Source organism: Nannobrachium achirus (assembly GCF_963921795.1).
Source record: "Nannobrachium achirus genome assembly, chromosome: 9".
Taxonomy (NCBI): domain Eukaryota; kingdom Metazoa; phylum Chordata; class Actinopteri; order Myctophiformes; family Myctophidae; genus Nannobrachium; species Nannobrachium achirus.
This window is the reverse complement of record NC_137818.1, coordinates 2,578,914-2,605,070: the sequence shown is the minus strand read 5'-3', so window position 1 is coordinate 2,605,070 and position 26,157 is coordinate 2,578,914. Positions and strand designations below refer to the sequence as shown.

The window sequence follows — 26,157 nt, the reverse complement described above, 5'->3', positions numbered from 1 at the left end:
TCATACTAACTGCTAAATCCGCTAATTCATAACCATATCAATATTTATATAGCCTATATAAATATATATAATAAAAACACAATTGATGAATTAGAGCACATCCAGAACTAAAGAATGAAACCATTTTTTCCCGATTTGGAGCCAAAAAATTGGGGTGCAAGGCTCAGCAAAACTATAACTTGAAATATCTCAAAAATGATACCAGCACAAATTATAAAATGTACGGCACAATTCAGCACAAATTCAGCACTAAATAATTACACCATTTTTATATATGTTTTCATCATTATGGGGTGCCAACTTCACAGAGGTCTCATACCACCCCCTAATACGTGAGAAGGCTGTGTTTTTTTTTTCAATAACTTTTTTCATTTGCTCGTCAGTGATTTGTGCTGTCATGAAACTGTACTTTTTTTTCTATTGCAAACCTCTAATAAATTATTCAATCAATCAATGAAAAGGTTGAGAACCACTGGCTGCTCTGACAGGTGCAGTTCCATGTTGACTCCTGATGGGGGCAGCAATGTCCCATCTCTCTGGATAGAAAACAGATCCCTTCCACTCACCGTGCAGTTTGTCCCTCCCCGCCTGCCGTATCTCAGAACGCGGCTCCATACAAACAGAGTTAGCAGTTAAACTGTGTTAGCATCAGGCTAACTGAGGCTAACTGTGCTGTATTTAAACATTCACCTCCTACAGCAGCGTCCCAGGACGTCTAAGGTAATATTATAACACAACTATTCTACCAAGGACACTCAGAGACTGGACTTAAACTCTAAACTAATATACAGTGACGGGCAGTAGCTAGCTACAAGTAGCTTAGCTATGGAGCTAGCTACAAGGAGTAGCTTAGCCTTAGCTACATGTTTTAGCTACATGTGTAAGTAACGTGACGGTAGCTTGCTTCATTTCTCTGACGATAGCTTCTGTGTAGCTGAGCTGTATTTAATAAAGTCAAGAGTAACTAGTAGTGTAGCTTTTACTACTACTACTACATTTACCAAGTAGCTTGTTGCCCATCACTGCTAAACTATTGTATCAGTCAGTCAATGGCCCACACACACACACACACACACACACACACACACACACACACACACACACACACACACACACACACACACACACACACACACACACACACGCAGCTACACATTGATTGTGTTTGACTTTGATTTAAGTATTCATGATTAGAAGTTTGCACAGGAAAAGGTACAGTTTCATGACAGTACAGTTCACTAGTACAAGGTCAACCAAAAGTATACACCCAGGAAAGCACAAGGCTGTTTTACATTGAGATCCTTGTTTAAAACCTGTATAACATTGAATGACAGTGACAGACAGACAGAACAAAGTACTATACTGAAAGAAAGAAAAAGAACAAGTCGTAAAATCACAATGCAAAAAGAAATTGTATTTACAATAGAAAGGTATGTTATGTTATAATTTTGTCAGTATCTTTCAAAAATAGCACATCTACAAGCTCCAAGTTTAATGTCCAACACACGTGTAGTTGAACTACGTAGCTTAACTTGTACAATTCAGGCATTGACACTAAGGCTTGCCCACCACCTGCCCCCGGCAGGTAAATAAAACTGTGGGGCAGGTGAAGTTTGCTTTCAGGTTTGCCCGACTGAGCAAGTGCTTATTTTAGAGGGAACACAACTGTCTACAAACACAACACCAGATATCTGTCTAGACAACTGAACGTGGCCAGCGCGGCCGCATGCGCTGTCTTAAGTTCTGGTCTGTGGAATGTAAAATAAGAGCACTGATTACCTATAATGTGCTTTTTACTGTTGCTACACAAGTGCGAAACTATAGACATATTCAGTCATAGCTATGTAGGGATTTGGAGGTATTGACTATTGAGTTATGACATTTTCTATCGCACAGCCCCAGAAAGTAAGCGTTAAATTGAGCGGTAATCAAAATCTTACCTATCATTTTCTAAGGGGCGATTTACTTTTCTGGCAAGTAGGCATGACCTTTGGGCAAGTAGAACATGACCTGTACTTGCCCGATGGGCAAGTGCCTCTGAGACCTTAGTGTCAACCCCTGTTATTTGTAGCATCATGTATGCTGGTAGTTGAACATTTGTGTACCGCGTCAAGTAGTTCAACTACTTTTTGGGTCTTTTTTTTTTAGCTTTAACTACTCAGTTTACAAGCTACAATGTCGGCAATAACATGAAATGAGTAATATTTATCTAAGTGTTCTTGTAACCACCAGAACCTCCTTTGAAAAAGCAAGGACTGTACCTTTTCCTTGATTATTTTATTAGACAAAAATGGAGAACAGTACAAGTATAGTCAATACAATAGAAATGTATTACAGTACAAGTACAGTTAAACACCCTGCTTAAAAGGAACATCCCAAATAAGACCTTTTACGGTCTTTTTTACGTTGAAAGCCCTCCGTATTTAATTCAGTGGTGGGCAGCTTTGATGATGGAGAGGGCCACTACATTTTCACACTCACTCCAGAGGGCCACAATGCATATACCGGTACATAGCAAAAATAGCCGATCTACAAGCTCAAAACGTGTTGCAGTGCGACGCGTTTTGTAGATTTGTTTCTTCTTAAAAAAAAAAAAAAAAATCAAATGCATTTATATGTTCTTATGTTAACGTTATGAACTTAAATACCAATACATTGGACATGAAAAATACAATAACATTTTAATACTAGTCATTTAGCTACTATAGACTGAAGTCATTAAAGCGGGTAATTTTTTTCCATGTTTGGAATTGTAACATCTGAAATCAATAATATATCAGTACTCCAATATCAACCTGCGGGCCGCATTAAGTGAAGTTGGGGGCCGCATGTGGCCCCCGGGCCGCCAGTTGCCAATGTATGATTTAATTCATGGACAACAACCGCTGCCTCTGATTGGCTAGCCCTGGGATACAGGCAAGGTGGGCAACTGGGCATTTCGATGTGAAATGTACTAATTTGTCAAAAATGTTAAATAAAATGTTTGAAAAAATGGTCTTACTGTACACATTTATCTTTCAACCCCAATCCTTCACTTATCCCCAACAAGACTTGATACATAGCATACAGATGTTGTAGCAATTTGTTCTAATCGTATATACTTAAAGGGGAAGACCACCCATTTTCAATATTGAACTATGTCATTAATATACCTTAGAGGAGTTGTGTGGAAATAGAAAAAGGTTCCCCCCCTTCTGTGTTGCCTAGAACTGGAGGATTGATTTTGGGGTTTGTATTGTAAAGTACAACTTGATGACATCACACCGTTGTACTTTACAATACAAACCCCCAAATCAATCTTCCAGTTCTAGGCAACACAGAAGGGGGGGAACTTTTTTTTTCTATTTCCACACAACTCCTCTAAGGTATATTAATGACATAGTTCAATATTGAAAATGGGTGGTCTTCCCCTTTAAACGTTTCATTTGTTTTTGACAAAATAGCCAATTTTACATCAAGGTGCCCAGATGTTACCTTGCCCTGGTGTCACTCGATTCAGAGCCATATTAGGAGAGTTGCATCACCTCCGTTCACTCCTTCTTTTACAGAGCCGGTGAATAGTGACAAAGCACCGAACCAAACGTTTACAGAATGCACTGCAGTCTATCAGCCGTTGTCACTATTTCGCGTTATCATGAACTATATACGGTAACGCTGTTTCTGCCCCCTCGTTGGTGCAACTCTCTAATACAAGGCTCTGACTCGACTGCTCCACAGGGTGGTGGGTTTTGGCCGGGTCTCGCTGCAGAGAAGGCGTCGCGTCGATAAAACACGAACTATCGTCGTCGTCGCCATGGAGCAGCCGTGGCCTCACATCAGCAGGTTCATGACGCTGGACGCGGCCGCCTCGACGGACACGACCTTAAAGTTCACCTGTGAGCTGTGCAAGCCCAAAATAAAAACTATTTCCACTTCCAAGACGTCCAGCACCAATCTAAGGACACATCTGAGAGTGAGTGCTTCTGGTTTATATCTAACCTATTGCTTTGTTGCCAAGTTATCCACATTGTAAATGCCAGCCAGACATCTTATTTAATTAATTCTGTGAACATTAAGATTTCATTAAGTTATTATAGTTTTGGCTTTTGGGGTTTTTACCTTTCAAGATGGGAACCCCTTTTTTTGGGGTAGTTGTTGCTATGTACATTATATAGATTAGAAACGTAACCCTTTTGTGTGTTTTCTTTATACAAAAATGCCTTCTAAATTAGGGCTGTCACAATTATTACGTGATCGTCTAATTGCAATTATTTGAGGTAATCACAATTATTTCGCATAATCGTCATAATTGTTTCCACGTTGAGAAATGTTAATATAGTTTCAAACACTTAAAAAAATCGCTGTTATTTTTAAGTATAAAGTTGTCAAATATGTCAGTAATGTCTTTGTATATTTAGGTTATGGGTCACAATTGCCATGTGCAACTTCAAAGCTTAAAAGCCAAACAGAAATCAAATGTAATTTTCAACGACAAAAACACAATTAACTCATTAATCGCAATTATTTGAGTGACAATTAATCGTCATGTAAAAAATCGTGACAGCCCTATTCTAACTTAGATCGGCCAACATCCCTTAATTATCTTTGCTAGGCTGAATCAGTTAAATAATAGGCAGTTATTTTTAAATTAAAGTTAAGCTGTTGATATGAACAAAAGTTGGAAAAAAATTACATTTGAAGGCACTAAAACTATAATTCTTCATTGTACAGTGATCGCCAGCAATCTATATGATATGTTAACTTGAATGCTTATGTTGACTCATATTGTGTCTTTAATTACCAGAGGCTGCATAAAGCTACGTATGATGAGATGGAGTTGGAGAGACTGCAGGTAGGGCATTCACCAAATATTAGAATATTCAAATATCAAAGTCACTATTTAACGTTGTTCACCGAAGTCGAATATTCGCTTTTTTTTGTTGTTGTTTTGTCTTTTGTTTTGTCTTTGTCTTACATTTAATGTGACTCAGTTCCGCAGATAAATATTGTGAAAATAGCAGATCTACAAGCTCACAACGCCTCGCAGCGCGAGGCGTTGTGAGCATGTAGATCGGCTATTTTCTATTTTCACAATGTCCGCCTCTTGCTTACTTAATATTTGACAGTTTGGCCAGTCCTGTCGAATATTTGACTATTTGAATACTTTGAGGTCGAATAATTAGAATACTAAAAATCATGTGCCTTAACTGCAGGAGTCTGGCAGGAAAAGATCACGTCCGTCTTCAGACCAGCTCCAGCCTGGAGGATCAGCAATGAAGCAACAAGAAACACGTACAGCGGCACAATATCTGAAAAATGCTCTTACTGTAAGTCATGTAAAGTTAATAATACATGATGTTAGGGCTGTCACAATTATTACATGATCGTCTAATCGCAGTTATTTGACATGATCGCAATTAATTTGTCATAATCGTCATAATCGTTTCCATGTTGAAACGTTTTTTCAAACACTTTCAAAAATAGAGGAAATAGCAGATCTACTAGCTCACAACGCGTTGCATCGCGACTACAAGCCAAGCTGAAATGCAATTGTCAACGTCAAAAATAATTAAATTGTTAATCGCAGTTAATTAATCGCAGTTAATTAATCGTCATGTAAAATGTCATGATCATGACAGTCTTTCATGACGTGAACAATGAACATGCACAGTACATCATAAGCAGACAAGGGCTGTCACCATCACTCAAATAATTGCGAGTAACGATTACATTTTGATGTTGCCTTTTGCATTTCTGTTTGGCTTGTAGGCTTTGAAGTTGCACATGGCAGAAATGTCACCTAAATATACAAAGAACTTATTGACATATTTGATTTGTCTTTAATGATAGTGGAAATAACCGATCTACAAGTTCACAACATGTTTTGACACATTGTGAGCTTGTAGATCTGCTATTTCCACTATTTTTGAAAATGTTCAAAATATTTTTCAACGATTATGACAAAATAATTGCGGTCAAATAATTGAGATTCGACGATTATGTAATAATTGTGACAGGTCTATATTGGACTTATTTCTAGCTTTCAACTTCTGGTTCATGACTCAAAATGACTGAATATAGCCTACAGGTTTTGTAGCAATTGTAGGAATATTACACCTTGCTGTAATTGTCGAATATTTCAGCATGTTCTAATCATGTCGACTTAACTTAAACTAACGTTTTTATCTTTTTCTTTTCCTTTTTTTTTTTTTTTTTTTTTTTTTTTACATTTTGGACAAAACAGCCAATCTTCTCATTTAAACAACACCCCAGAACTAACGTGGTGGCTGTGGACAGCCTTCCTGACCTGAAACCCCCGGCCCCCCCGGCCCACCCGGCCCAGCCCTGGCCTCTCATCAGCAGGTTCATGACGCTGGACGCGGCCGCCTCTACGGACACCAACTTAACCTTCACCTGTGAGCTGTGCAAGCCCAGGATAAAACAAATCTCCACTTCAAAATCATCCAACACCAACCTAAGAACGCATCTAAGAGTGAGTGATTCTGGGTTTTAGTTTTTTTTCTAAGCCAGTGTTTCTCAACCTTTTTTCTGCATGGGCACAACTTTTCATGATGTCCCAAGAATCCATGGTCACACCAACATAATACGGGGGTGTAAATATCCTCACTGTCGGAAAGAAAACCTTGTATCTCCAAGTTTCAAATGTGTACGTTTCTTCGCAAAGTAAAGACCTGCTTCATCATACAAGGCCGTCGCACAACAGTAGTGAAAACAGCCGATCTACAAGCACACAACGCCTCGCGGTGTGCTTGTAGATCGGCTGTTTTCACTAGTTTAAATCATTTTTTAAATGATAAATACAATACTGGCTTTCAAGCAGTTTCAAGGGGCACACTTGACCCTTCTCAGGGGCACACCAAAGGTCCCCAGGCACAGTGGTTGAGAAACACTGTTCTAAGCTATTGCTATTTGCTGGGTTTTTAGTTATCCACATTCTAAATGCCAGCCGGGCAAATTATTGCGACCGTCACAAGTTACTATGAAAAGCTCCACCGGCTGTCAATCTCTCTGTCTGTCCGTCACACGTCACAATTTTGCCCTACTCATATCTCCGCCACCGTTGCCCCTATCCATGCCAAACTTTGCACACACACTCCTTGGCTGCCAAACCACAACCTCCACCCCTCATGTCTCACATGGCCCTCTTCTAGCGCCACCATGAGGCCGATTCTTGCAAAACATATTTTTGGACACTGCTCCTACAGATTTTGCCCTAATATCACACAAAGCGGTACTCAGTATCTCTAAAGTCATGTCATCAACATGGATCTGTCACATATTCCCTCCTGATTGGCTACCATTGCCTTCTAAAGTTTGTGTATGCGACCTGACGGTTATCTCCCGATTCTTACTGGTTTAATGAAATATTCGAACATTAACTATTTAATAGTTGAATGAAGTTATTATAGTTTTAGTTTCAATGCTCATCGTTGCCAAAAGCGTGCGATTTGAGCTTGGATATCTGCTATTTTTGAAAAATAGCACATTTTGAATATTTTTGACGCGGTTCTATAAATGTCTTCCAAATCCTTCTTCTACTGTATATCAGTGGTTAAAAAATGGCAGATATACAAGCTCACAGCGCGGCACTCGGTGCTGCGCTGTGAGCTTGTAGATCTGATATTCTTTAATAGTCAAAGCATACAATAATTGTAAATCTAACACAGATGTGTTTTCCAGGTCTTAACAGCTTTAACTCATATTGTGTCTTGTCTTTCATCCTATCAGAGGCTGCATAAAGCCACGTATGAGGAGTTGCAGAGACTCCAGCAGGAGTCTGGGAGGAAGAGAGTCTGGTCGTCTTCAGAGCAGCCTCAGCCTGGGGTAGGAGTTGAGACGATACAATGTCTCCACGATATGCCTTTTCAGAGATATCGTATCGTGATACAATTGAGGGAGCCTTGTGAAAAAAATCCTGTTTAATCGTTAATAAAGAGATTCATTGCAGAATTGAATTTAAGCCAGCATTTTGGTCTAAATCAGTAGTTCTCAAACTTTAAAATGTCAAGGTCTCCCCTTAACTCTGACAGTATACAAATGAAACCAAATGGACCCGTAAGGGTCCATTTGGTTTCATTTGTATACTGTCAGAGTTACATACTTGTAAAGTTCAATTTAGACCTCCCAAAAGGAACCCAGAGAGTCTAGTTTTGGTCAAGTAACTTGAAAAACAAACATAAAAACAAACGTGAAAAGAAAATCGTGATAAAATCGTGTATCGTGATACAGCTTGAGAAAATATCGTGATATTGTATTTTTCCATATCGCCCACCCCTAGCCTGGAGGCTCCGCCTCCTCCACGGAGCAACACGCAGCGACGCGTCCTGGAGTCTCCGCCTCCTCCACGGAGCAACACGCAGCGACGCGTCCACCCAGCAGACTGACGGGGAGCCACGCCGCCGTTTCTCAGGAAAAACTCAACAAACTGACCGTCAGATTCGTGGTGCAAGGCGTTCATCCGCTCAGCATCGTCGAGAGACCGGACTTCAAGGTAGGGGTGTTAACAATTAGTCTAAAGTCAATGAATCGATTCAGATAAATTAATTACATTTTTGTTTAGCTTTTTTTTTTTTTTGCCTAGTTAAAGTTAAAGCCAGGTATGGTGTGTGTGTGTGTGTGTGTGTGTGTGTGTGTGTGTGTGTGTGTGTGTGTGTGTGTGTGTGTGTGTGTGTGTGTGTGTGTGTGTGTGTGTGTGTGTGTGTGTGTGTGTGTGTGTGTGTGTGTGTGTGTGTGTGTGTGTGTGTGATATCAAATGTGATCTTAACAAAATCACAGTAATCTTTAATCATATTCAAGGGCTTTTCCAATCGAGCTCTGCAAAGGGGAGGTTGTGTGTCTGTGTCCAGCTGAAGCTCCTTGACGCTTGTTAATGTTATATACATCAAGGAAATTATGTTTCTGCACTCAATTTTCGAGAATTTTCTATTTGGTCCAAACAAAAAAAAACACCGCTTATCAATTAATCGTCAATCGATCAATAAGGTTATCAAATATAGGACTGTCACGATTATGACATTTTACATGACGATGAATTTTCTCTCAAATAATTGCGATTAACGATTAATTGTGTTTTTGTCGTTGACAATCACATTTCTGTTTGGCTTTTAGGCTTTGAAGTTGCACATGGTAGATATGACACATAACCTAAATATACCAAGAAATTACTGACATATTTGACAACTTTATACTTAAAAAAGAACATTGATAGTGGAAATAGCTGATCTACAAGCTCACTGCGTGCGCGCAAATGTTTGTAATTAAAATTCTGCTTCATGGGGGGGGGGGGGGGTCCCTGGAACTAAATATTTTGAGATGGGGGTCCATGGCCAAATAAATATCATTTTGGGGGTCCTTCACATGAAAAGGTTTCAGAACCACTGACATAGTAGTCTCTCAGGAACAGACTAACTGAGCTCCATTTAAGTGATTGCTGACATAGAAACATAGGGTTTTTAAAAAAAAAAACCTTAGAAGGATTCAAAAGACACTTATAGAATCGGGTCAAAATTCAAATTTTCAAGATTTTTCAAAAATAGCAGATCTACAAGCTCGCAGCGCTGTGAGCTTGTATATCTGCTATTTTTCAATAGTTAAAGGAGCTATAGTCAACTTTTTCTTGAAAAACGGATGCTAAAATAAAAATAATGTTTTGAAAATATTTTATAAAAAAATAAGCTTCATATATGTGTTTCAATTAAAAAATGACCACAAAAAGCGGAAAAATAATGATAAAATAATCATTTTGGCCCTTTGTTTACATTTACGGGCCCTGTAAATGTAAACAAAGGACCAAAATGATTATTTTATCATTATTTTTCCGCTTTTTGTGGTCATTTTTTAATTGAAACACATATATGAAGCTTATTTTTTTATAAAATATTTTCGAAACATTATTTTTATTTTAGCATCCGTTTTTCAAGAAAAAGTTGACTATAGCTCCTTTAAAGCATTAAAATATTGATACACAATAATGTGTACCGTTCTGAATGGGTCAATGAATTAATGGATAATTTGCATCCCTACTTCAAGGACTACATCCAGGCGTTGGTCCCCGGCAGGCAGCTGCCGTGCAGGGAGACGCTGTGGAAGATGTTGGAGGAGGAGTCTGGCGGCGTGCAGAGCAGCCTCCACGCCGCCCTGTCCCAGCTGGAGCACGTTGCCACCACGGCCGACGCGTGGTCCACCGGCGGCGACGGCGGGAGCTTCCTGGCCGTCGCCGTCCACTGGATCGACCGCGACACGCTCCAGGTCCGCTCCGCGGCGCTCGCCTGCCGGCGGATAGCGGGCGGCGGCGGACGCACCTTCGACGTCCTGGCCGCGTTGCTGGAGGACGTCTACAAGGTAGGGCTGCAGATCTCTGGATCTGCACACAATTCCATTCACAATCGATTCTTGGGGTCACGATTAAAAAATTGATTGATTCTCGATTCAAAACGATTCTCGATTCAATTTATATATCAGGATCTACTTCAGTCTGCTGGCATGAAAGCAGAGTACATTTACGTAGCTTTTATAATTGTAAAGGATCATCTTATTGCAATCATGTAAACACACAAAGGTAAATCCAAGACAACATGTCTGATTTATTCACGCTTGTACACATTCTTTTAACTTGTACAAACACAACATAATATCTAATAAATTATCGTAATAAAAAAAAAACATAATAAAAAATCATAAAATAAAAATCATAATATCTAATAAATAATATCTAATAAAAAAATCGATTTTTGGAAAATGAGAATCGATTCTGAATCTTACCATGTTAGAAACACGATTCGAATTCAAATCGCTGTTTTTCCTGCACCCCTAATACAAGGACTTCAACATCCAGAACAAGGTCGCTCTCACCACCACGGACAACGGGGCCAACTTCGCCAAGGCCTTCGGTGTGTTCGCCGACGTGCAGAAAGACGCTGAGAGCGAGCGGCAGGAAGAGGACGATCATGACGGCGACAACGACGTGATCTTCACCGAACTGACGCACGTCCTCTCCTTGCACGAAGGCGAGGCGTATCCCTCCTTGCCGCCTCACCAGCGATGCGCCAGTCACACGCTGAGCCTCGTGGCGACCGAAGACGCCGAGAAGGCGGCCAAGAGTTCGGAGCCGTTTGCGTGTATATCGAGATCCACCATGACGAAATGCCAAGCCCTCTGGAGCAAACTGTCAGACACCATCCAGGTAGGGATGGGACCATATGAAAATGTCATATCACGATTATTGTGACGAAAGAAATCGCGATTTACGATATTATCGCGATAATCAAAATCCATTATCCTGGGGCCGAATATTTGCCAAAAAAATAGCCGATCTACAAGCTCACTCGTTCTGAGCTTGTAGATCGGCTACTTTTGGGCCGAGACATGTAACAGAGAGTGGAAAAAAGTATCCACAACTCAAGTGATCTACAAGCTCATAATGGTTGCATCTGCGACGCGACGTGAGCTTGTATGTCTGCTGTTAACCGGAAGTGTCCCGCAAATAATGCTACAGTAAATTATTGCGGAAACAGGTGGATATTATAAGTACATTTGACCAATTATAGAGGGTTTAAATAATGGCATATGCAGCTCGGCAAATAAAGGTGAATTGATCCCAGTGCATGACGGAGGACGATATCGCGATACATTAAATCTCCACGATACGATTATCGTGAGTGTTTTTTTAAACGATAACATGGCTTATCCTCCCATCCCTACATCCAGGTAGGAACGGTGTCCGTGTCCATCCAGGAGACGTTGGGAACCCAGCTGACGGTTCCAAACGCCTCTGGCTGCTGGAGCTCCACCTACGCCTCGCTGGAGAACCTGAAGAGGATCGTCACCGGAGGAGGGGACCTGGACGACGTGTGCGGGAAGCTGGACGAAGCTCACTTCACGCAAGCAGAGAAGATGTTCGTCAGTGAATACGTCACGGTAAATGTTGGCATGCGGTTTACACTGTTAGCAGTGTTGAAACGGGTGTACTGTCATCTCAGCGGTCGTAGTGCAAGAATGAATCTTTTAGCCCGTTTAGACATAGATGGAATTTTTTTCATTGAAAAATATTTCTTCAAGCTAAATGCAATTTTTTGCAAATATTTGAATATATCTTTTAAAGCGAACATTTGTAACTCAAATATTTGCTTCTGGGGGGGTCCCTGATACAAGATGTGGGTTGGTGGCCAAATACGTATAATTTTGGGGAAAGGAACTGGTTGGAATAACGTGTTCCTTCCACGCGCTACGTCCATCCCGGGGAAATCCCCCCTGTCAGGTGAAAAGAAACAACTTGGACTACCCATGCATTGAAGGAAGCATGAGGTCAGTCCATTGTCTCCCCAGGCGCGGCAGAGGGAGAGCAGAGCCCAGGATTACATAGGCAATTGGCACTGGGTGAAAATGGGTTGCAAAAATCGTGGGATAAAAATTAAAAAAACTAAATAATTTTGGGGGTCCTTGACATGAAAAGGTTTGAGAACCACTGATTTAGAGGAAGGACTTGGAAGACATTTATATAGAATCGGGTCAAACATATTCAAAGACTTTTGTCTCTTTCTTTTTTTTTAATAGCTAATCTATAAGCTCGCCGTGCATTTTTTTCCTTCAAATTCATGTTTTTTATTTGTATAACCCTAAATCACAATCATATCTCAAGGTCTTTACAGAGAATGGCCGGGTTTCCCAAAGCGATTTTAGCCCATCGTAGCTCACGCATGGTCGTAGAGACCAAGCCCCGACCGTCATGTTCCCGCGTTTACATGGGCCACTGACATAGACTACTATGTCAGTGGTTCTCAAACGTTTTCATGTGAAGGACCCCCAAAATGATATGTATTTGGCCACGGACCCCCATCTCAAAATATCTAGTTTCGGGGACCACTCCAGAAGCAAAATTTGAGTTACAAACGTTCGCTTTGAAAATACATATATTCAAAGATTTGCACACATTTTCACGAAAGAATAGCAGATCTACAAGCTCCTGTGAGCTTGTATATCTGCTATTTTTCACTGGTTTAAGCATTCAATAATTGGGTTAATACAATCCTATGTTATACAATGAATATTCATTGTTTGTTTTGTTGTTGTTTTTCCAGGTGGTGGCTCCGTTGGCCAAAGCTCTGGATATCCTCCAGTCAGAGAGGATGTCCTACTATGGAGTGTTGCTGCCCACGGTGTCCATCCTCTTAGACAAACTACAGAAGATCAAGAGAGAATCCAGCCTCCAGCTCTGCCTCCCATTGGTTGACGCACTCATCGGGGGGGTGAAGCAGAGGTGAGACTGGGAAACGTGGCGTCACGGCAACCACACTTTACTTTATTTGTTTATTTGGACAGGACAGTACCAGTTCATGAACAGAGATAATGACATATTGCATAACACAACATACAAAGATCTTAGTGTAAACCAGAGTTAGCTTAAAGCTAAATTTCATCCGTTGTCCTCAGGACATAAAACAAGAAACAAAACAGGACTAACAAAAACAAAGAACAGAACAATACGGGGCGAACAACAACACAACAAAAACAAGGTGCTTGGCGCAACAGAGTGCCTCCTAGTGTCAGAAATAAGTTAAAAACCACACAGGAGAGACTAACCTGGCAGAGTAATTCGTACAGGCATCAATTATTTTCTTATAGGTGGTTACATGTTTGTGAGCGTTTAACCATTGCTTCAAGTGCCCTTTAAAAGCACGCTTGCAAATGAATTCTGTACTTGTCCCTTTTATGCCCATATTATGTAGATCCCCGATGTCATCAATATTAAGCCCATATCTGGGAATGCCCATATATAAACTTTGTGAGCTTGTAGATTGCATATTTTCAAACAGCCCATGTACTTACTGTATATCGGGTTAAAGAGGTGGTGTCATAGTTTGGTACTTTTTCTGGTTTTCATGTGTCGAGGATAGAGTTCTCAAATTCTGCCCGAACCTGACCATACCCGAACCCGACCAGAAATTTAGGGTAGGGCCAAATAAATATAATTCTGGGGGTCCTTCACATGAAAAGGTTTGAGAACCACTGACATAGTAGTCTCTCAAGAACTAAGTCAGTCAGACCTTTTCTTTGACGATGGCTTTGGCTGGCCAGATTGCTGACATAGAAACATAGGGTTTTTCAAAAAACCTTAGAAGGATTCAAAAGACACTTTATAGAATCGGGTCAAAATTCTAATTCTCACGATTTTTCAAAAATAGCAGATCTACAAGCTTGAGCTTGTATATCTGCTATTTTTCAATAGTTAAATATAAAATAATGATACACTATAATGTACCCATTCTAAATTGGTCTGTTTTTTTTTTTCAGGTTTGGCTACGTGTTTGAGAACGACAAGTGCCTCATGGCGACGGCGAGCCACCCCATGTTCAAGATGGAGTACATCCCAGAGGAGTGGAAGGAGTACGTAGCGGTGCGTCTGAGAGAAGAGGTGAGGAGGCTGACACCGCCTCCGTCAGGGGAACCGCTGAGCGAGGAGGAAGACGACGACGTGGCTTCCTTCTTCCCCAAGAAGAGAGAAGACCCTGTAGACGAGGTGGGAGATATGGTGATAAATACCGTTGAGACGATGCAATGTCTGCACGATGTGCCTTTTCAGAGATATCGTACAGGGGTTGACACTAAGGGCTGAGAGACATTTGCTCGAAAAGTAAATTGCCCATTAGAAAATGATGAGTAAAATTTGAATTGCCGTTCAATTTAACATTTAAAAAAAAAACAGCACATTCTAGGTAAACAGTGCTTTTACTTGACATTCCACAGACCAGAAGACACATTCTAGGTAAACAGTGCTTTTACTTGACATTCCACAGACCAGAAGACACATTCTAGGTAAACAGTGCTTTTACTTGACATTCCACAGACCAGAAGACACATTCTAGGTAAACAGTGCTTTTACTTGACATTCCACAGACCAGAAGACACATTCTAGGTAAACAGTGCTTTTACTTGACATTCCACAGACCAGAAGACAGAACACATTCTAGGTAAACAGTGCTTTTACTTGACATTCCACAGACCAGAAGACAGAACACATTCTAGGTAAACAGTGCTTTTACTTGACATTCCACAGACCAGAAGACACATTCTAGGTAAACAGTGCTTTTACTTGACATTCCACAGACCAGAAGACAGAACACATTCTAGGTAAACAGTGCTTTTACTTGACATTCCACAGACCAGAAGACAGAACACATTCTAGGTAAACAGTGCTTTTACTTGACATTCCACAGACCAGAAGACACATTCTAGGTAAACAGTGCTTTTACTTGACATTCCACAGACCAGAAGACAGAACACATTCTAGGTAAACAGTGCTTTTACTTGACATTCCACAGACCAGAAGACAGAACACATTCTAGGTAAACAGTGCTTTTACTTGACATTCCACAGACCAGAAGACACATTCTAGGTAAACAGTGCTTTTACTTGACATTCCACAGACCAGAAGACAGAACACATTCTAGGTAAACAGTGCTTTTACTTGACATTCCACAGACCAGAAGACAGAACACATTCTAGGTAAACAGTGCTTTTACTTGACATTCCACAGACCAGAAGACACATTCTAGGTAAACAGTGCTTTTACTTGACATTCCACAGACCAGAAGACACATTCTAGGTAAACAGTGCTTTTACTTGACATTCCACAGACCAGAAGACAGAACACATTCTAGGTAAACAGTGCTTTTACTTGACATTCCACAGACCAGAAGACAGAGCACTTTGGCCACGTTCAGGTGTTCGGACAGATATCTTGTGCTGTGTTTATAGACGGTTGCATCCCCTCTCAAATAAACACTTGCCCGGTCGGGCAAACTCCACCTGCCCAAATGTTTTGTTTACCTGCTGGGGGCAGCAGGTGGGCAAGCCTTAGTGTCAATGCCTGATTGTTTACATGTATATCTTGATACAACGAGGGAGCCTTCAAAGGGAGACTTCAAAATCCTGTAGAATTGTTAATACAGAGATTCATTGCAGAATGCATTTAAACCTGCATTTTTGTCTAAAACAGTAGTTCACAAACTTAAAAATGTCAAGTTTCGCCTTAACTCTGACAGTATACAAATGAAACCAAATGAGGTTCCATTTGGTTTCATTTGTTTACTGTCAGAGTTACATACTTGAAAGGATCAATTTTAGACCTCCCAAAAGGAACTCAGAGTCCCACTTTGAGGACCACTGGTCTAAATGGTCCGTTACTCCTTTTTCTTTTAGTTTTTGTTACCTTGTTGGATGTTGTACTGTTAAGTAACATGAAAAAGAACCATAAAAACCAACATGGAAAAATCATGATACGGCTTGGGATAATACAGTGATATAGTATTTTTCCATATGGATCATATAGTGATATAGTATTTCTCCATATGGATCATATAGTGATATAGTATTTCTCCATATGGATCATATAGTGATATAGTATTTCTCCATATGGATCATATAGTGATATAGTATTTCTCCATATGGATCATATAGTGATATAGTATTTCTCCATATGGATCATACAGTGATATAGTATTTCTCCATATGGATCATATAGTGATATAGTATTTCTCCATATGGATCATATAGTGATATAGTATTTCTCCATATGGATCATATAGTGATATAGTATGTCTCCATATGGATCATATAGTGATATAGTATTTCTCCATATGGATCATACAGTGATATAGTATTTCTCCATATGGATCATATAGTGATATAGTATTTCTCCATATGGATCATATAGTGATATAGTATTTCTCCATATGGATCATATAGTGATATAGTATGTCTCCATATGGATCATATAGTGATATAGTATTTCTCCATATGGATCATACAGTGATATAGTATTTCTCCATATGGATCATATAGTGATATAGTATTTCTCCATATGGATCATATAGTGATATAGTATGTCTCCATATGGATCATATAGTGATATAGTATTTCTCCATATGGATCATATAGTGATATAGTATTTCTCCATATGGATCATATAGTGATATAGTATTTCTCCATATGGATCATATAGTGATATAGTATTTCTCCATATGGATCATATAGTGATATAGTATTTCTCCATATGGATCATATAGTGATATAGTATGTCTCCATATGGATCATATAGTGATATAGTATTTTTCCATATGGCCCATCCCTATAGGTAGAAGCCTTTGAGAGGTCACCAGACGACGCTCCCCAGAAGGCCTTCCAGTCTCTGCCCAGGATGAGAGAGGTCTTCATAAGGTTCAACACGGGCGTCCCGTCCAGCGCCGCGTGCGTCGCCAAGGACGTGTTCAGCGCCAAGCGGAGCCGGGGCCTGTCCGACCAGGACTTTGAGAGACTGCTGCTGTGTCGCGTCAACGAGAAGAAGTTCTGCCCTGGCATCTGAAAAAATAAAATAAATCACACCTAGTGTGAAGTGAGCGGACCCGGACAAAGCACCGCTCAAAAGTATCCACCTGTTTCTGTAAGAATTTACTGTAGAATTATGTGTGGGACACTTCCAGGGAACAGCAGACATACAAGCTCACGTCGCGTTGCAGATGCAACCGTTGAGAGCTTGTAGATCACTGTTGGCTGCGGCGCCAAGAGTGATCTTGTTGTGTATGCTGGCCCAATGTTCAGACTACATTGATTGTTATAAAAAAGGTTGACGTATAAAATAAAATAAAGAAATGTTATGCAACATTACAGGTACCTGGAATCTTTCAGAGACAATGTAACATGGTTTGGTTAATTTGTCTACTGTTGGGTTCGGTGTAGCTATCATTATACAACAGCATGTATACCAGTCTTTATCTGTTTTACACCTGAATAATTAGATGAGAAGTGCTGTGCGTATGTTTAAAGACTGTTTAAAGACTGTGTGTTAAGATTGATGATCAAATGTCGTAACAGTATCCTCAACATGTACTGTTTTTTTGTGTAGAGGTCTTTAGCCTTTCTTTATTTTAGGAATATGGATGTCTTTTGAAATAAAACTCAGTTGAGAGGAATATTTCTGCTGGCACGTGACTTTTGTTGTAGGCTATTAATCCTTTTTCATATACACCACATGTAATTATCAATTTAATACTGTAAAAAAAATAGCTTGTAGCTTTACAAGCTATATTTCTCCAGGGGTACAAATGTGTCTTGATCAAGCTATTGACATGGTGAACTACTTGTAGCTGTACACGCTACGCTTTCAAAGTAGCTTCCCCATCGCAATGTAAGATGTATAGATCTGCTTTTTGAAAATCCATCCATCCAACTTCAACCGCTTATCCGGAGACGGGTCACGGGGGCAACAGCTCCAGCAGAGCACGCTCCAGTCTTCCCTCTCCTGAGCAACATCAGCCACTTCCTCCTGGAGGGTCCCCAGGCGTTCCCAGGCCAGTGTGGTGGTCTTAGGTCTGCCACGGGGTCTCCTCCAAGTGGGACGTGCATCGAGAACCTTCCTAGGAAGGCGCTCGGGAGGCATCCGTACTAGATGCCCCAACCACCTAAGCTGGCACTTTTACAAGCAAAGAAGCAACTCGGCCTCGGTAGATTGGCTATTTTCGGTTATCATTTTAAGATTGCAGCAATTGAAGTGGTCAAACTAGCAATATGTTACAAAAGTTGTGATATGAAAGTTTCATATCACGATTAACCAACAAACCAACAAAAGTACGATTTATGATATTATTGCGATAACATATCCCCAACATCCATTATCCTGGGGCAGAACATTTGCCAAAAAATTGCAGAGCTACAAGCTCTCAAAGGTTTGATACCGATGTTTCATTTTAAGGCCAATATCTGACAATACCGATATGATGACGAGTGACAGTCGCTGACGGCCGCAGACGCAGACGCGGGGCGCCTCCGTGGACGAGGAGAGCAGCGGCTGTCGCGGAGACAGTCGCTGCTCTCCTCGTCCGAGTACTGAGGCGCATGCTGACAAAGCCCACTTTTTTTGTGCTTTTATCTTTGACAACGTGGATTCTAACGACCACCTAACCCTAACCCAAACTCTAAACCTAACCTCAGTAACCGTGACGCTACTGAGTATCTAACCTGCCGACGCAACCTCAGTAACCCCGCATCCGAGCCGCTGCTCTCCTCGTCCACGTCATGGAGGCGCCCCGCGTCTGCTTGTTTCGCGTTTTCCCTGTTTCCACGTCTTCTTTGCCCGTGGTCGCGTCCATGGACGTGGACGGGGCGGTCAGCGGCTCTTACTGATGATGACAGAGGTTTTTATATGAAAGCTGTTAGGATTGACTACATTAAGTAGAATGAGCCTCATGTAATGGTGTTTTCTAGGGTCTATATTAATGTCCTCATGGTTGTGTGTGTGTGTTTTCTAGGGTCCATATTAATGTCCTCATGGTTCTGTGTGTTTTCTAGGGTCCATAAAGATGTGTTCTCTGGGTCTGTTCCCTCCACCGCCCCCTGCTGGTCAGATCACGCTCTGCGAGTCCAACAATGAGCTGGTGTCTGGAAGCAGCGGTCTGAAACAGGTCTGCTCGCTGCTTGTAGATCTGCTGTTTTCTGCTCGCTGCTTGTAGATCTGCTGTTTTCTGTCATCATTTTAAGATTGCAGCATTTGAAGTTGTCAAACTAGCTGATGATGTTATGCTTCCATCAAACCCTAATGTCTCAGATAATTCATGAAAGCAAAGGTTAATGCCTCAATCTGTGATTTCTTCACCGGACAGCATCACTAGAACATTTTATTCTAATATTTGACAATTTGCCCAATGTTTGCCCAAATGTTTTCTCATTTTAGAGGTATTAAAAAGTCCTTAAATTGTCACTTTAGAAATATGCAGATACCCTCTATACACTTAAAGGGCCTACACCATGCTTTTAAAACTATATTTTTTGTATAAATATATGCTCAAAATTGAGTCTTAGACAGGTTTTAACCCTCAACAAACACTCTGACCATTCTTTTTGTTTGTTCTAGCTCTACTATAATGAGGCTCTCCAGCTGCAATACCAAAACGGCCTCTGTTTGTTCAGGGGCGCATCTAGTGGGGTTTTTCCAGAAAAAAAAGAAGTTTTTTGAAAAAAAAATTAGTTTTTTGAAAAAAAATAAGTTTTTGAAAAAAAATGTTTTTTGAAAAAAAAAAAGTTTTTGAAAAAAAAAGTTTTTTGAAAAAAAAAGTTTTTGAAAAAAAAGTTTTTTGAAAAAAAGTTTTTGAAAAAAAAAGTTTTGAAAAAAAAGTAAAAAAAAATTGAAAAAAAAAGTTTTGAAAAAAAAAATTGAAAAAAAAAATTTTTTTTAAATTTTTTTTTGAATTTTTTTTTTTTTGACTCTGAAAAAAAAAACGGGAAATGCGTGTGACGTCACATGCGTCAACTCTCAGAACTGCACTGTTCTGAGAACCCGTGGAAAGCTTTTCATCTCTGTCTTCCCAAAACCAGAGAAAGACACAATGTACAGAAATAGGACTTTGTGAGGATAGAAGGTGCCAGTGGGACCCCAAAAAAAGGTTTTAAAATAGAAAAAGTGAAAATTCATGGTGTAGGTCCTTTAAAGGACAACTCCGCCCTAAATCACTTTTCCTACTTATATTCATCCAAAAAGACTGTCCATGGGGTCAAATGCCCTTGTTGTCCAGTTTCCCCTTCAGAACGCAGCAGCTGTCATAGCATAGAGTGGAGCCTATAAGCCTATCACTTTTACACTATTTGTTGTGTTCAAAAGTGATTTTCTTTTTCATTAATGTGGTACTAGTTGTCATTACAAACACATCCATGCCTTGGTTGTCCCACACAAGCCACCACAATCTCATAAATAATGTTTTGGGGTGATCATTCGGCACAAGTGCCAATCAAAGTCACTGCACTGGCCAATCACAGGGCATCTTTTCAGGGACTTGGCAAAACACATAAAAGACCCCATGGAAAGTCTTTTGGGATCAATACAGTATAAGTAGGAAAATGAGCCTAGAAGTGATTTAGGGTGGAGTTGTCCTTTAAACTTTATGTTGGTTTGTTTACTGTTGAGAGAGAAAACAATGTTGCACATTAAGTTAATCATCTGGGGACCCCCCAACATAGTTTGAGGACCCCCCTGGGGTCACAGGTTGAGAACCACTGCTTTAATCCACTACAGTACATTGTAATGGAGTGTGTTTGTCATACAGGAGTCATAGATGTTGATACATTGTATCCATACAGGAGTCAGGTCCATTGAGTCTCTACTATAGATGATACATTGTATCCATTCAGGAGTCAGATCCATTGAGTCTCTACTATAGATGATAATACATTGTATCCATTCAGGAGTCAGATCCATTGAGTCTCTACTATAGATGATACATTGTATCCATACAGGAGTCAGATCCATTGAGTCTCTACTATAGATGATACATTGTATCCATTCAGGAGTCAGGTCCATTGAGTCTCTACTATAGATGATACATTGTATCCATTCAGGAGTCAGGTCCATTGAGTCTCTGGACCTGACTCCAGAATGGATACAATGTATCATCTATAGTAGAGAGTCTCTACTATAGATGATACATTGTATCCATACAGGAGTCAGGTCCATTGAGTCTCTACTATAGATATTAATATATTGTATCCATTCAGGAGTCAGGTCCATTGAGTCTCTACTATAGATGATAATACATTGTATCCATTCAGGAGTCAGGTCCATTGAGTCTCTACTATAGATGTTACATTGTATCCATACAGGAGTCAGGTCCATTGAGTCTCTACTATAGATGATAATACATTGTATCCATTCAGGAGTCAGGTCCATTGAGTCTCTACTATAGATGTTACATTGTATCTATACAGGAGTCAGGTCCATTGAGTCTCTACTATAGATGATACATTGTATCCATTCAGGAGTCGGGTCCATTGAGTCTCTACTATAGATATATTAATACATTGTATCCATTCAGGAGTCAGGTCCATTGAGTCTCTACTTCCCTCGGGAGTCTCTGAAGCCTCACAACAGAACAGAGAGCAGCAGCAAGGCTGCCTTTCTGGACCACAGCGAGACCTTGTGGATGAGGAGCGCAACTGCATGGTATTTACACAGTAGTATACACACACACACACACACACACACACGCAGGCATGTGCACACATAGACATCAAAGGGGGCTTGAGCCCCTGCCCTTTTATCCGTCTGCAAAAAGTGACCATGAATCCATGAATGCAGTTTTTACTATGGTGAAAGAAATGCAAATGTCCTCTTTCCATGACATACGGCAGCATTCAAGAGAATCGCCTTGTCCAAACTCTCCTGAACTTGAATACAGCATCTTATGTTGAAAGAATTTCCCTCTCTGTGTAGAAGCCAAGCATTGAAAATAGCCGACCTTCAAGCTCACAACACGTCGCAGCGTTGACGCGTTGTGAGCTTGGAGGTCTGCTATTTTCAATCTTTTCACCAAAAGGCCCTTTTAGAAATGTCAGCCCCTGCCTCTCTAACATTCTCTGCATGTCTCTGGTTGGTCTAACTCTCCTCTCCCTGTGGCTGCCAGGAGGGATGCAGGCCTCACTGGCCTGCTGGATGAAGTTTACAACTCTAGCACAGAAGGTGAGTCTGTCTGTCTGTCTGTCTGTCTGTCTGTCTGTCTGTCTGTCTGTCTGTCTGTCTGTCTGTCTGTCTGTAGGGTTGTCACGATTCATTGTCACTCAAATAATAGCGATTAATGATTTAATCGTGTTTTTGTCGTCGACACTTAAGCCCTTTGCACACAGGACAGTTGCGTTTTTTTCGTTTGCGGCATGAATAAAACGCATTGGATTTGGTGTCAAAGGCTGTGCGGAATCGGCGCTGCGGATCCAAAAAGGAGTCATAAAAAGGAGTGATGAGTTTTTTACCGCATGCGACAAGACGCACGAATCGAACTGGTTTCGATCAAGAAAAAAACGCACGGCGGCAGCCACTCATCGCACGGCTAATTCGGAGCCGGTGTGCATGAGGTCATAGAGAATCATTGTTTTCTTTTCAAAAAATTATATTGTCCGTTTTATCCGTGCGGTTAAACGCGCCTGTGTTCAAAGGGCTTTACATTTGTTTGGCTTTTAAGCTTTGAAGTTGCACATGGCAGATGTGACACATTTACAAAGAAATTACTGACATATTTGACAACTTTATACTTAAAAAGGAACACTGATGGTGGAATCGCGACGCATGTAGATCTTGTATTATCTGCTATTTCCACTATTTTTCTTTTTTTTTAATGTTTGAAAATATGTGAAGAATTTTCAACACAGAAACGATTATGATGAAATGATTGCGATTATGCCAAATAATTGTGACAGGCCTACCTGCCTCTCATTCTGCCTAGCTGATAGACATCATCTTTCCCTCAGGTTTAACTCTTTTACCGCTTCGAACATTAACGCTCGTCCCTATTCTGACGGCGGCGCGTTGCCAATACGAACGCATCGTTCTTTTACCTTGTTTGAGCACTGTAAGCTGATGAAGCGTCGCGCGGGTGTGTACAGTAAAAAACATCTCCCGTAATGCTGCTTTCAAATCTCCACCACACGTAAACATCAATGATGTCCAATTCACTTCCTGGCTGTTCTCTGTGGACCTGATCTAGATTATGCATTTCTATGCTCTGAACGACAGAAAGAGGGGAGGCCCATTTCACATCCATTCATTGCATAAGGCTTCCCCCTGCCGTCAGTTTGGCTACACAGTACATGCATATTTGTTCATTTAAAACGATTATGTTTGGAAATCATCCATAGATAATTTTCTATAACATGGCAAAGGTAAGCTACTTTTTGCTGGCACCAGCACAAATAAATACATAATAAATCTGTCAGTAAAACTGATAAGAATACTTTTCAACTCTGTCAGTGATAATGTGTCTTTTCTTTTATAAACACGTCCCTCTGTGTCTCTCAGTGCCCAGATGTGTGTCGGTGGCGTCTGGCTTCGTCCTGGCGTTGCTTCGACGGCTGTCCTCCTTCCACGGCTCCCTGTTCCCTCACCTCACCGTAAGTTCACCTCACCTCACCGTAAGTTCACCTCACCTCACCTCACCGTAAGTTCACCTCACCGTAAGTTCATCACCTCACCTCACCTTACTGTAAGTTCATCACCTCACCTCACCTTACTGTAAGTTCATCACCTCACCTCACCTTACTGTAAGTTCATCACCTCACCTCACCTCACCGTAAGTTCATCACCTCACCTCACCTCACCGTAAGTTCATCACCTCACCTCACCTCACCGTAAGTTCATCACCTCACCTTACTGTAAGTTCATCACCTCACCTCACCTCACCGTAAGTTCATCACCTCACCTCACCTCACCGTAAGTTCATCACCTCACCTTACTGTAAGTTCCTCACCTCACCTTACTGTAAGTTCATCACCTCACCTTACTGTAAGTTCATCACCTCACCTCACCTTACTGTAAGTTCATCACCTCACCTCACCTTACTGTAAGTTCCTCACCTCACCTCACCGTAAGTTCATCACCTCACCTTACTGTAAGTTCATCACCTCACCTCACCGTAAGTTCATCACCTCACCTCACCTTACTGTAAGTTCATCACCTCACCTCACCGTAAGTTCCTCACCTCACCTCACTGTAAGTTCATCACCTCACCTCACCTTACTGTAAGTTCATCACACCTTACTGTAAGTTCATCACCTCACCTCACCTTACTGTAAGTTCATCACCTCACCTCACCTTACTGTAAGTTCATCACCTCACCTCACCTCACCGTAAGTTCATCACCTCACCTCACCTCACCGTAAGTTCATCACCTCACCTCACCTCACTGTAAGTTCATCACCTCACCTCACCGTAAGTTCATCACCTCACCTCACCTCACCGTAAGTTCATCACCTCACCTTACTGTAAGTTCATCACCTCACCTCACCTTACTGTAAGTTCATCACCTCACCTCACCTCACCGTAAGTTCATCACCTCACCTTACTGTAAGTTCATCACCTCACCTCACCTCACTGTAAGTTCATCACCTCACCTCACTGTAAGTTCCATCACCTCATCTCACCTCACCTTACTGTAAGTTCATCACCTCATCTCACCTCACCTTACTGTAAGTTCATCACATCTCCTGTTCCCTCACCTCACCCTAAGTTGAGCACAGCAGTGGTTCACCCTAAAAAACAATTTAATTGATCCACTGATTGATTTTTGATTTGATTGATTAGTTTGGGTTTATAACACACCATTTCAAGTTTACAATATAGTCATACATTCATTTTTTATACATTTTCAGAACTATACAGTACTATACAGAGTATTTTGTCTTCTCTCCCAAGCTTGACAAATAAAATCTGACACAATAAACACTCCTTTGGCAAAACATAACTCTAGGTCAAGAAAATCATCATAGATGGCAGACATCTTATGAACAAATGGCTCTCTTATATCATCATAGTTAGGACAATAAAACAAAAAGTTAATCTCATTTTCAATTTCCCCAAGTTCACAAAACAAACAGCACCTCTCCTCCTCTGGGTGGCATTGAACTCCACTCCACATGAAGACTTGAATTCACGGAGGCTTTTTTAATTTTTGTGTCACGTTCCTGAGCCAATAATCTGATGCCCGGCGAGTGTGACTATAAGCGATATTATCATTTATCGTGATAAAAAACACTCACGATAATCGTATCGTGGAGATTTATTTTATTGTGATATCGTCCTCCGTCATGCACTGGGATCAATTCACCTTTTATTTGCAGAGCTGCATATCGGGTTAACACTTAAACCCTCTATAATTGGTAAAAGATATTATAATATACCAGTGGCGATGCGTGCCCCAAGGGACCGGACCTTCATATTAACATATGCACGTGTTCTAGACATTCTAATGATCACGAAAAAAAATATTACAGGCATTTTACTTATGTTTTAGTGAGGAATAGCTTCAGTTAAAAAGTGAGATGTTGTTCGTCCAGACGCTGGAATTTCAACTTCTCTGGGAGGTGTGAATGTCAGCCCCTGTGGGGGGTATTTATATGCAGATATCCTGGCCAATGACATTGTAATACTAAACAATAGGATTTAATGGTGATGTTAATGTGAAAAAAGAACAGGAAAACTAATTATAACATTTTTTTTTTAAATGATTAAAAAAATGTTGCCAAAAAGCAACGCTGGTCCTTGCAGGGTTAAACTGGTTAGTTACACAGATGCTTTCGATTGGTTAACTACATTGAATGTTTGTGATCCACTAAACTGCTGATTGGTTAACT

At 40.7% G+C, this 26,157-nt stretch overlaps 1 protein-coding gene across 2 annotated transcripts in view; it reads left to right on the top strand.

Moving 5' to 3' along the window:
* The first annotated feature begins 601 nt into the window (after positions 1-601).
* The window catches only part of aaas (achalasia, adrenocortical insufficiency, alacrimia), a 46,328-nt gene continuing 20,772 nt past the window's right edge, over positions 602-26,157 (top strand). Inside the window, exons 1-5 of one of the 2 annotated variants that reach the window (XM_080733566.1) lie at positions 602-720; positions 19,342-19,454; positions 21,855-21,982; positions 22,443-22,498; positions 23,828-23,919. In XM_080733566.1, coding sequence (XP_080589692.1) covers positions 19,353-19,454; positions 21,855-21,982; positions 22,443-22,498; positions 23,828-23,919 — 378 coding nt within the window. In that variant the 5' untranslated portion in view covers positions 602-720; positions 19,342-19,352. Of the gene's footprint in view, positions 721-19,341; positions 19,455-21,854; positions 21,983-22,442; positions 22,499-23,827; positions 23,941-26,157 lie in introns of both variants that reach the window. The other variant, XM_080733565.1, reaches the window with a different exon arrangement.